The sequence below is a fragment of the Gigantopelta aegis genome, chromosome 2 (assembly GCF_016097555.1).
Source record: "Gigantopelta aegis isolate Gae_Host chromosome 2, Gae_host_genome, whole genome shotgun sequence".
NCBI lineage: Eukaryota > Metazoa > Mollusca > Gastropoda > Neomphalida > Peltospiridae > Gigantopelta > Gigantopelta aegis.
In genome coordinates, this window is record NC_054700.1 from 33,277,830 (window position 1) to 33,291,412 (window position 13,583).

The following is a 13,583-nucleotide window of genomic DNA, read 5'->3' on the forward strand; positions in this document are numbered from 1 at the left end:
TGATTACAAACAGGTTATAAAATTTGTGTTATTAGTATTTAAAAAACCAATATATTCATTTTGCTCAGTTTTCTTTTCAATTGGTAGAAACCGACTGGTCCTATGCTATCTAATAAAAGCTTTGTATATTCTTTAAAATTAAATCAGAAAGAGGTTACAGGTCACGTGTTATGACGTCATAACAAGCTATCAAACATACTTGATTAGTGAATAATATTGAAAGCGGTAGAGCCGGGTAGCTGTTACTCGGTTTTTAAAAGTGGAGATGTTTTGAAATTCATCCAGTGCTGTGATTACTGCAGTTTAAAACGATAAGGGGCGGGACATAGCCCAGTCGTAAATTGTTCAGTGTGGGATCGAACCTCGTCGGTGGCCCCATCGGGCTATTTCTCGATCCAGCCAGTGCCAATTTGTATAACAAAGGTCGTGGTATGTACTATCTTTTCAGTGGGATGGTGCATATAAAAGATTCTTTGCTGCTAATCGAAAAGAGTAGCCCATGAAGTGGCGACAGCGGGTTTCCTCTCTCAATATCTGTGTGGTCCTTAACCATATGTTTGATGCCATATAACCGTATATAAAATGTGCTGAGTGCGTCGTTAAATAAAACATTTCCTTCCTTCCTTTAAAATAACAACCCGTCTCCGGGATTGGTAGTAATCTGTAACCAAATGAAAGTATAGATTCTTTCGTGGGTTTCCAGTAGTTTACGTTCAACCTACCCTTGCCTCTGATTGGTTTGATTCTGTGGCGGTAGATGAACCATGCAAGAAGCGCTATCAGGGCGATGAATATACATATTCCAATCCCGATTCCAATCCCAGCACCAGTTGATCCATTTTGGTCGCCTGGCAGTCCTAGTAAACAATAATTTACTATCATCAATAATTCAAAGGTGATTCATTTTGGTCTTCTACCAGTAAACAATAATTTAATAACATCAATAATTGAAAGGTGGTTCATTTTGGTAGCCTACCAGTTCTAGTAAACAATAATTTAATATCATCAATAATTCAAAGGTGGTTCATTTTGGTAGCCTACCAGTTCTAGTAAAAAATAATTTTAATATCATCAATACTTCAAAGGTGATTCATTTTGGTAGCCTACCAGTTCTAGTAAACAATAATTTTAATATCATCAATACTTCAAAGGTGATTCATTTTGGTAGCCTACGAGTTCTAGTAAACAATAATTTAATATCATCAATAATTCAAAGGTGGTTCATTTTGGTAGCCTACCAGTTCTAGTAAACAATAATTTACTATCATCAATAATTCAAATTTAATATCATCAATACTTCAAAGGTGTTCCATTTTGGCATTTGGTTGCCTGGCAGTTCTAGTAAACAACAGTTTAATATCGTCAATTATTCAAAGGTGATTCATTTTGGCATTTGGTCGCCCGGCAGTTCTAGTAAACAATAGTTTAATATAATCAATAATTCAAAGGTGATTCTGTTTGGTCGCATACCATTTGTAGTAAACAATAATTTAATATCATTAATAATTCGTAGGTCATTGATTTCGGTCGCCTACCAATAAACAATCATTTAATATCATCAATAATCGAAAATGATTTTCCTATCTACACCCATAAACATAGGAACGAAACTACACTGGCGGACCACGGATTCTGAGTAAGGAGTGGAGGCGAAGTATGAAGGGGAGCAGGGGGTCTGGTGTTTACTTGAATATTGGTGCTCAGATACCCTTTAACAGTAAAAGTCGGGCATTTTTTGTGTTTTATAACTTCCCCCGGTAGTTTGTATCTTGAGGCATTTTGTAATATTAAGACCACTCCCTCTCCCTCTTAAGTTATGAAAAGCTCACATCCTACTTGTAACAAGCCCAGGTCAGCGCGTGTTAAATTGATTTTTACACTTAACTTAGTTTCAATGGTTTTCATTCTATGTGCACAAATTCAGCTTTGAATAATTCAGAGATTTGTGCCTATTGAGAAATTATTTTTATTTTGTTTAATGATTTAATATTACGCTATGATTTGTATATTTAGTATTTGTTGTTAATTAATATACGGTTGAGTTTTAATTTTTTTTTTTTTTTTTTTTTTTTTTGAGTAATAAAAACATCACCTGCTTGTTATAATAATGTAATTATAACCAAATTGATGTTTAAAATACAGAATTAAAAAACCTGCATGTGTATGTACTACTTACCTACAGTGGTGACATTAACAACACTGGATGTTACGAAACCCCGTGAATTAGTGGACACTATTCGCATGAAGTAGGTGCGCCCTGGATATAGGTCGAGAATACCACCAGTGACATTTTGGTATCGTCCTGGGTCGCTCAGATTTTCGTGCCTAGTGGACCAAATGCTGCGGCTGTAATCTCGTTCTGATGCAAACTGGAGAGAGAATGTTTGTGTGGTGCCGCCATCAAAGGGAGATAACCACTGTACGAAGACGCTATCCACAGAAGTGTTTACAATCGATAACTTTTCAATTCTAAACGGTTTCACTGAAAACGTATAAACATACATGTGAATAATTATACAGTACAGTAAAACATTAAAAAAAACCTAGAAAAATAATCGAAATGAACTGCACTGCACTACACTACACTACACTACACTACACTACACTACATTGAACTACACTACACTACACTGCACTGCACTGCACTACACTACATTAAACTACACTACACTACACTACACTACGCCAGCCTCGTAGAAAGCCTGTGGGGGCTGTATTCCCCATTTTAGGACGAAAATATAATGTAATTATAATAAAAGGCAAATGAACCCGTTTATACTGACTATGGTATAGAAACAGGCCGATTAGTATTGTATAAACACTGACAGAGACATAAATATATGACAGAAACTAGACACTAATATTTTAACAGATTAAACATTTAGACTCTGACAAGATAACAGATTAGACATCTAGACACTGATAGAATAACAAACGGATTTAACATTTAATCACTGATATGAGAACAGACTAAACATTAAGACACTGACAGGATAACACATTAAACATTTAGACTGATATGAGAACAGATTAAACATTTATACACTGATATGAGAACAGATTAAACATTTAGACACTGACAGGATAACACATTAAACATTTAGACACTGATATAACAATAAATAATTAGACACTGATACGATAACAGATTAAACATTTAGACACTGGTAGGAAAAGATATTAAACATTTAGACACTGATATAACACATTAAATAATTAAGACACTGATATGATAACACATTAAACATTTAAACACTGGTAGGAAAAGAGATTAAACATTTAGAAACTGACAGGATAACATATTAAACATTTAGACACTGACAGAATAACAGATTAAACATTTAGACTGATATGATAACTCATTAAATATTTAGACATTGATATGATCACATACATGACATTGTATTAAACATTTAGCCACTGATATGATAGCATGCATGTATTAAACATTTAGCCACTGATATGACAGCATGCATGTATTAAACATTTAGCCACTGATATGATAGCATGCATGTATTAAACATTTAGACACTGATATGATAGCATGCATGTATTAAACATTTCGATACTAATGTGATAATAGATCAAACATTTAGACACTGATACGGAAACCAAGAAAAACGGACATTAAAGACTACTACAATTTAATTTTATTTATAGTTAATTTTGTGCTTAGGCCTCATCAAGGTTCAGGACAGTGGATCTGAATAATGACACACTAAACAGCGAGGCGCCACTAAGCAAAGTGGATCTGACTAATGACACGCTATACAGCGAGGCGCTACTAAGCAAAGTGGATCTGACTAATGACACGCTATACAGCGAGGCGCCTCTAAGCAAAGTGGATCTGACTAATGACACGCTATACAGCGAGGCGCCACTAAGCAAAGTGGATCTGACTAATGACACGCTATACAGCGAGGCGCCACTAAGCAAAGTGGATCTGACTAATGACACGCTATACAGCGAGGCGCCTCTAAGCAAAGTGGATCTGACTAATGACACGCTATACAGCGAGGCGCCACTAAGCAAAGTGGATCTGCTTAATGACACGCTATACAGCGAGGCGCCACTAAGCAAAGTGGATCTGACTAATGACACGCTATACAGCGAGGCGCTACTAAGCAAAGTGGATCTGACTAATGACACGCTATACAGCGAGGCGCCACTAAGCAAAGTGGATCTGACTAATGACACGCTATACAGCGAGGCGCCCACTAAGCAAAGTGGATCTGACTAATGACACGCTATACAGCGAGGCGCTACTAAGCAAAGTGGATCTGCTTAATGACACGCTATACAGCGAGGCGCTACTAAGCAAAGTGGATCTGCTTAATGACACGCTATACAGCGAGGCGCTACTAAGCAAAGTGGATCTGCTTAATGACACGCTATACAGCGAGGCGCTACTAAGCAAAGTGGATCTGCTTAATGACACGCTATACAGCGAGGCGCTACTAAGCAAAGTGGATCTGCTTAATGACACGCTATACAGCGAGGCGCCTCTAAGCAAAGTGGATCTGACTAATGACACGCTATACAGCGAGGCGCTACTAAGCAAAGTGGATCTGACTAATGACACACTAAACAGCGAGGCGCCACTAAGCAAAGTGGATCTGACTAATGACACGCTATACAGCGAGGCCCCACTAAGCAAAGTGGATCTGACTAATGACACGCTATACAGCGAGGCCCCACTAAGCAAAGTGGATCTGACTAATGACACGCTATACAGCGAGGCGCTACTAAGCAAAGTGGATCTGACTAATGACACGCTATACAGCGAGGCGCTACTAAGCAAAGTGGATCTGACTAATGACACGCTATACAGCGAGGCCCCACTAAGCAAAGTGGATCTGACTAATGACACGCTATACAGCGAGGCGCCTCTAAGCAAAGTGGATCTGACTAATGACACGCTATACAGCGAGGCGCCACTAAGCAAAGTGGATCTGACTAATGACACGCTATACAGCGAGGCGCCACTAAGCAAAGTGGATCTGACTAATGACACGCTATACAGCGAGGCGCTACTAAGCAAAGTGGATCTGACTAATGACACGCTATACAGCGAGGCGCCACTAAGCAAAGTGGATCTGACTAATGACACGCTATACAGCGAGGCGCCTCTAAGCAAAGTGGATCTGACTAATGACACGCTATACAGCGAGGCGCTACTAAGCAAAGTGGATCTGACTAATGACACGCTATACAGCGAGGCGCTACTAAGCAAAGTGGATCTGACTAATGACACACTAAACAGCGAGGCGCCACTAAGCAAAGTGGATCTGACTAATGACACGCTATACAGCGAGGCGCCACTAAGCAAAGTGGATCTGCTTAATGACACGCTATACAGCGAGGCGCTACTAAGCAAAGTGGATCTGACTAATGACACGCTATACAGCGAGGCGCTACTAAGCAAAGTGGATCTGACTAATGACACGCTATACAGCGAGGCGCTACTAAGCAAAGTGGATCTGACTAATGACACGCTATACAGCGAGGCGCTACTAAGCAAAGTGGATCTGACTAATGACACGCTATACAGCGAGGCGCTACTAAGCAAAGTGGATCTGACTAATGACACGCTATACAGCGAGGCGCCACTAAGCAAAGTGGATCTGACTAATGACACGCTATACAGCGAGGCGCTACTAAGCAAAGTGGATCTGCTTAATGACACGCTATACAGCGAGGCGCTACTAAGCAAAGTGGATCGGACTAATGACACGCTATACAGCGAGGCGCCCACTAAGCAAAGTGGATCTGAATAATGACACACTAAACAGCGAGGCGCCACTAAGCAAAGTGGATCTGACTAATGACACGCTATACAGCGAGGCGCTACTAAGCAAAGTGGATCGGACTAATGACACGCTATACAGCGAGGCGCCCACTAAGCAAAGTGGATCTGAATAATGACACGCTATACAGCGAGGCGCTACTAAGCAAAGTGGATCTGACTAATGACACACTAAACAGCGAGGCGCCACTAAGCAAAGTGGATCTGACTAATGACACGCTATACAGCGAGGCCCCACTAAGCAAAGTGGATCTGACTAATGACACGCTATACAGCGAGGCCCCACTAAGCAAAGTGGATCTGACTAATGACACGCTATACAGCGAGGCCCCACTAAGCAAAGTGGATCTGACTAATGACACGCTATACAGCGAGGCGCTACTAAGCAAAGTGGATCTGACTAATGACACGCTATACAGCGAGGCGCCTCTAAGCAAAGTGGATCTGACTAATGACACGCTATACAGCGAGGCGCCACTAAGCAAAGTGGATCTGACTAATGACACGCTATACAGCGAGGCGCCACTAAGCAAAGTGGATCTGACTAATGACACGCTATACAGCGAGGCGCCCACTAAGCAAAGTGGATCTGAATAATGACACGCTATACAGCGAGGCGCTACTAAGCAAAGTGGATCTGACTAATGACACGCTATACAGCGAGGCGCCACTAAGCAAAGTGGATCTGACTAATGACACGCTATACAGCGAGGCGCCACTAAGCAAAGTGGATCTGACTAATGACACGCTATACAGCGAGGCGCCACTAAGCAATGTGGATCTGACTAATGACACGCTATACAGCGAGGCGCCACTAAGCAAAGTGGATCTGACTAATGACATGCTATACAGCGAGGCGCTACTGATCAAAATGGACACCCATATCAGAACAGTACTTAGTCTAAACTATTTATGAGACAGACAAGTAATATATAAGGACGTAGTCGTAGTTTTAAAATTTGCTGATATGTCATTAAAGAAATATTCCCTTTTCTCTCTGACGCAGATAGTTTAATAAGGTTATCTATTCTTATTGTCTATCCAAATAATAGAGACCTAATTTAGCACTTCACATACCGTGAAACTAACACGTGTGCGGGGAAGTACATACCATCAGACTTCAAAGTAAAGTTTGCAATATCTGCTTGTCCTTGAGAGTTATTCGAGACAACGGTGTAGATGGCGTAGTCCTCTGGGGATGTGATGTTGATCGTCAACACCGAACTCAAACTTGAAGACGAGACTGCAGCGTTGGGTTGTAATCGCTGATGATTGCCATTTGAGTCCAGTTGAAACCAGCTGAAATTTGGAGATGGATAGGCCACGACGGTAACCTCAAATCTCGCAACTTGGTTTATTTTCAGTGTGCGTGTTCTCGAACTTGTTCTATGCATTCGGGGTTTACCTGTAAATGAATACATTAGTACATGCGTTAGGCAAAAACAAATAGGAAATTTCCAGAATTGATGTGGCGATACGGCTTTTTTTTTTTTTTTTTTTCTTCTTCTTTTTTAAATAGCATAGATTGTACAGAAAAAGTGGGTATATTTGATACCGAAATAAGGGGCATATTTACATTGAATCCAGAATACACGTCCTAGTTCATGCGCGATGTCATTTTAGCCCGAGACCAGCAATTTATTTAGTTTGGCCTTATAGCTAACAGTTTGCCTATAATTGAATACAGTGATAGTGTGGGTAACTGGGCAGCACGGCGGATAGTCGCCCTTTATTCATTTCGCAAAGCCCTCCATCATTAATAGATGTCAATTTAGTGATTTTGTATGACGGTTAAAGTTTTGTTTTATTTAACGACACCACTAGAGCACATTAATTCATCATCGGCTATTGGATGTCAGACATTGGGTAATTCTGACACGTAGTCATCAGAGGAAAACTGCATACATGTTTTCATTAGTAGCAAGGGATCTTTTCTATGCACTATCCTACAGACAGGAAACCACATAACAAGGCCTTTGACTAGTTCTGGTGCATTGGTTGGAACGAGAAAAAGCCCAATTAGTTCAATGGATCCATCGAGGTGGTTACATCCTGTCCAAAATAGCTGATGTGTGTTTGCACAGGTTAGGTGATGTGTGTCCATTATATCCAATGTGTGTCCATGATAGCTGATGTATATACAGGAGAGCTCATCTATATACAGGATAGCTGATGTGTGTGTCCAGGATAGCTGATGTGTGTACATGATAGCTGATGTGTGTACATGATAGCTGATGTGTGTACATGATAGCTGATGTGTGTGTCCAGGATAGCTGATGTGTGTACATGATAGCTGATGTGTGTACATGATAGCTGATGTGTGTACATGATAGCTGATGTGTGTGTCCAGGATAGCTGATGTGTGTACATGATAGCTGATGTGTGTACATGATAGCTGATGTGTGTGTCCAGGATAACTGATGTGTGTACATGATAGCTGATGTGTGTGTCCAGGATAGCTGATGTGTGTACATGATAGTTGATGTGTGTACATGATAGCTGATGTGTGTACATGATAGCTGATGTGTGTGTCCAGGATAGCTGATGTGTGTACATGGTAGCTGATGTGTGTCCAGGATAGCTGATGTGTGTGTCCAGGATAACTGATGTGTGTGTCCAAGATAGCTGATGTTTGTACATAATAGCTGACGTGTGTCTCCAAGATAACTGATGTATGTACATGATAGTCGATGTGTGTACATGATAGCCGGTATGTGTTCACAGAGGAGCTGATGTGTGTACATGATAGCTGATGTGTGTGTACAGAATAGCCGGTATGTGTTCACGGAGGAGCTGATGTGTGTACATGATAGATGACGTGTGTGTACAGGATAACTGATGTGTGTGTCCAGGATAGCCGATGTGTGTGCAGAATAGCCAATGTGTGTAGTCGATGTGTGCATAGGATAGCTGATGGTAGCTAAACAGACACTAAGATAATATATCAATGTAATCACACAAATTAAAACGAAACAAACAAAATGAAATATCAAATGTAACTTACATAAAACGTTAACCGTTTTCTGCCGTGTGAGTGTAGTCTTTGTTTTAGCGTTGAAGGACGTACACTTGTAAATTCCGGAGTGACCACAGCTAACTTTTTGGACTTTGTAAATAGCCATGTTTGTAGTATTATCTCGAACTCCGTTTTGGATGGAATGGTTGTTACGTGTCGCAGACAAAGAGGCCGCGGGGAGACTCTTTGTTTGGCAGGTAATAACGAAGGCGCTATTCTCCTTGGGGTTCACTTCACTAACGCTTACAGTTGGACTATCGTGGTCTGGAAAAGAAACAAATCATTATCTCTGTCAGATAGCAGACGGCTTATAAGAACCAAATACGGACAAGTACAAGAACAAGAGAAGAACAAGAAAAGAAGAAGAAGATAAGAAGAAGAAAAAGCTAAGAAAAAGAGAAGAAGAGGACACGAAGAAATGAAGAAGAAGAGAAGAAGAACAAGAACAAGAGAATAATAAGAAAAGAACAAGTTAAGAACAAGAAGTGAAGAACAAGAGAAGAATTAGAAGAATACGTATCCAGTCTTCAGTAGGAATAAGACTACTTGCTCTTTTCGAGATACCAGATGATAAAGTTAAAGTGTGTTTTTTGTTTAACGACACCACTAGAGCACGTGTATTTATTAATCATCGGCTGTTGGATGTCAAACATTTGGTAATTTTGACATATAGTCTTAAAGAGGAAACCCGCTACATTTTTCCATTAGTAGCAAGGGATCTTTTACATGCACCATATCACAAAAGACAGGATATCACATACCATGACCTTTGATATACCAGTCGTGGTGCACTAGTATAACAAAGTTTGTTTTGTTTAATGACACCGCTAGAGGAGTTTAATAAGACGACAAATAAAGTTGCATGTATATAAAAAAAAATATATATATATATTTGTCTGAACGACAATGGATTGATTTCTGTGTTTTTTCTTAACCGAGGTTGAAGCACGATCTACGTGGCCAGCAGTTAGACTGCCTGTGATATAGCAGTGTGTAAGCTGATAGAGAGTTGTAATATTGCTACTTCTTCTCTTTCAGAAGCTACACCAGACTGAGTGAACAAGAAGAGAAGAAGACAAGAAGAAGCAGGATAGAAGAACAAAAACAAGAAGAACAAGCAGAAGAAGAGAAGAGAAGAAGTGAAGATGAGAAGAGGTGAAGAAGAAGAAAAGAAGAAGAGAAGAGAAGAAGAAGTGAAGAAGAAGAAGAAAAGAAGAAGAAGAAGAAAAGAAGAAGAGGAGAAAAGAAGAAAACGAGAAGAAGAGAAGGATGAGAAACAGAAAAAGAGAAGAAAAGAAAAAGAGAAGAAGAGAAGAAAAATAGGAGAAGAGGAGAAGAAGTGAAGAAGAAGAAATGAAGAGAAGAGAAGAAGTGAAGAAGAAGTGAAGAAGAAGAAAAGAAGTGAAAAGAAGCAGTGAAGAAGAAGAGAAGAAAGGAAGAAGTGAAGAAGAAGAAGTGAAGAAGAAGAGAAGAAGAAAAGAAGTGAAGAAGAACTGAAGAAAAAGAAGAAGAAGAGAAGTGAAGAAGAAGAAGAAGAAAGAAGAAGAAAGAAGAGAAGAAAGAGAAGAAGAAGAGAGAGAAGAAGAGGAGAAAAGAAGAAAGAAGTGAAGAGAAGAAGAGAAGAAGATGAGAAGCAGAAGGGAGAGAGAGAAAAAAAGTGAAGAAGAAGAAGAAAAGAAAGGAGAAGAAGAAGAAGAAGAAGAAGAAGTGAAGAAGAAAAGAAAATGAAGAAGAGAAGTGAAGAAGAAGAGAAGAGAGGAAGTGAAGAAGCGAAGAAGAAGAGAAGAAAACAAGAAGTGAAGAACAAGAAGTGAAGAAGAACAAGAAGAGAAGAAGAAGTGAAGAAGAGAAAAGAAGAAGTGAAGAAGAGAAGAGAAGAAGTGAAGAGGAAGAGAAGAGAAGAAGTGAAGACGAGAAGAGAAGAAGTGAAGAGGAAGATAAAAAGTGAAGAAGAGAAGAAGTGAAGAAGAGAGAAGAGAAGTGAAGAAGAAGAAGAGAAGAGAAGAAGTGAAGAGAAGAGAATTGAAGAAGAGAAGAGAAGAAGTGAAAGAGAAGAAGAAGAAGAAGAGAAGAAGAAAAGAAAGAAGAGAAGGAGAAAGAAGAAGAAAGAAGAAGAGAAGAAGTGAAGAAGAAGAAGAAGAAGAAAACAAGAAGAAGAAGAAGAGAAGAAGAAGAAGAAGAAGAAGAAAGAAGAAGAGAAGAGAAGAAGTGAAGAAAGAAGAAGAAGAAAGAGAAAGAAAGAAGAGAAGAAGAAAGAAGAAGAAGAAGTGAAGAAGAGAAGAGAAGAAGTGAACAAGAAGAGAAGAAGTGAACAAGAAGAAGAAGTGAAGAAGAGGAAGAGAAGAAGTGAAGAAGAACAAGAAGAGAAGTAGTGAAGAAGAAGAAGTGAACAAGAAGTGAAGAAGAACAAGAGAAGTGAAGAAGACAAAAACAAGTGAAAAAGAGAAGAAGATGACGAGAAGAAGAGGAGGAGAAGAAGAGAAGAGAAGAGAAAAAAATAAGAAAACAAAAATGGAAGAAGAGAAGAAAAAGAAAAATGAAGAAGAAGAGAAGAAGAAGAGAAGGAGACAAGACGTGAAGAATAAGAGAAGAAGAAGAGAAGAAAACAAGAAGAAGAGAAGAAGAAGAAGAAGAAGAAGAGGAGAAAAATAAGCGGAGAAGAAAATGTGAAGAAGAGTGAAGAAGAAGAAGAAGAAGAAGAAGTGAAGAAAAAGAGAAGAACAAGATAAAAAGAAGAAAAGTGAAGAAGACGAGAAGAATTAGAAGAATACGTATCCAGTCTTCAGTAGGAATAAGACTACTTGCTCTTTTCGAGATGCCAGATGATAAAGTTAAAGTGTGTTTTATTTAACGACACCACTAGAGCATATGTATTTATAAGTGGACGTTTTTTTATCAGTAGTGGGTGATACCGCCACGATGTGTTAGACATTCATTCAGTCGACGAGGCATACTGCGTATGAGTCTCCCAATGATCATTTGAGGGAGTCTGTTCCACTCCTCTTGCAGCGCCTGACCAAGTTCCGCTAACGTGGTCAGCGGTCTTTGATGTTAACGCACACGTCTCCCTATCATGTCCGAGACGTGTTCAATGGGAGAAAGGTCTGGGCCCATTGCTAGCCATGGCATTCGATAGATGTTGTGCTGCTGGAGGTGAGCATTGACGATTCGTGCACGGTGAGCACGGGCATTATTGTCCTGAAAAACAAAACGTCGACTCACACGCCTAGCAAACGGGACGACAAAGGGTATCAGTATGTTGTCCCGGTAGTACTGCCCAGTGACCCTTCCTTGCACAATATGGAGGGGGGATTCTGTCAGTCATGTTGATACTACCCCACACCATAACCGATCCACCGCCAAATCTGTCATGAAATCGCATTGTGACGTTGGCGTGCCGTTCATTTCGTCGTCGCCAGACCCGACCACACCTGTCACAGAAGTCCAAAGTGAATAGGGACTCATCTGAAAACATGACACGTGAGCAGCGATGAATACCCCAGTTCTGACGCTCCCTACACCATTCATGTTTGTGGGCAATGTGACGATTTGTCAAGGTAGGCACAATCCGGGGTCGTCGAGCATGAAGATGGGCTGCATGAAGACGATTTCTAATCGTCTGACCCGTAACTCGGACACCAGTAGCCTGATGAAGGTTTGCAACAATTTGATTTGTCGTTTGAGCTCGATTTCTTAGAGCCTGGTTACGGAAGAATCGATCCTGTACTCCTGTCGTTGCTCTGGGACGACCTGAACGGCATCGATCGTCAACATTTTGGGTTTGTTGGTACCTGTTCCATAGTCTGCTAATCACGGACTTCGAAACATTGAAGGTGTTGGCCGCTTCGCCCGTTTGCAGCATGCCAATAGCGACGCGCATCGCATTGCATACGCCGCATCGCAAATTCAAACAATAAAAATGACTAAAAACAAAACAATAACAACTGTATGATCAACAGAATGAAAAAAATAATGTTCCACAGTGATTAATCGACCTTCCTGGAAATTGTCAAAATCGAGAATAACACTCCACGCACGTGCAAACTATGGAATGTGTTTCGGTGTGTTGATAAACAGACCTGAACGTTCTTTACTAGGATGTCTGTGGTCAAAACGTATGTTCGGTGTTTTTTAATATGTAAAATATCAACTGAGGTTGATATTTTTCATATTAAAAAATACTTGTGACGAATCCTCTCTATGTGTGTGTGTGTGTGTGTGTGTGTGTGTGTGTGATATAAATGTCATTACCAGTGACTGGAACATAGATCAGCTTTTAAAAATTACTGCCTAGGAAAGAACGTTCATGGCTGCATAACTTAACACCCAAACACAGCTTAAAATGTGCACGTGGAACACGCAGTAGGCCAAAACGTGTGGGATGGGAGTCATTCGCGATTTTGACACTTCACAGAGCGGTCGATAAATCTGTTTGAGTGATTATTACTGTTAATTTTGTTGAATCTCATGATGAATTAACCTTTGTTCTGCGGCGATTAATGATGCGGCGTCTACGACGTGAAGAACGTTTTAGGGTTATTAGCATGCTTCAAACTGGTAGAGTTCAGCGTTATGTAGCCAATATGTTTAACGTTTCGCCGTCTGTAATCTGCAGAACAGATGGAACAGATACCAGCAGACCCAAAATGTTGATGAACGATCCCATCCAGGGCGTCCAAGGTTAACCACACGAGTCCAGGATCGATTCATTAGAACCCAGGTTCTACGAAATCGAGCTCAAATAGCGACTCAAATCGTTGC

General features: G+C 40.2%; 1 protein-coding gene across 1 annotated transcript in view; it reads right to left on the reverse strand.

Moving 5' to 3' along the window:
* LOC121384027 (synaptogenesis protein syg-2-like) overlaps nucleotides 1–13,583 on the reverse strand; it is a 124,881-nt gene that overhangs the window by 71,450 nt on the left and 39,848 nt on the right. The window contains exons 5-8 of the mRNA XM_041514175.1: nucleotides 8,811–9,086; nucleotides 6,918–7,211; nucleotides 2,177–2,482; nucleotides 723–857 (exon numbers count right to left, since the gene is read on the reverse strand). Of these exons, the coding sequence (XP_041370109.1) occupies nucleotides 723–857; nucleotides 2,177–2,482; nucleotides 6,918–7,211; nucleotides 8,811–9,086 (1,011 nt within the window). The remainder of the gene's footprint in view (nucleotides 1–722; nucleotides 858–2,176; nucleotides 2,483–6,917; nucleotides 7,212–8,810; nucleotides 9,087–13,583) is intronic.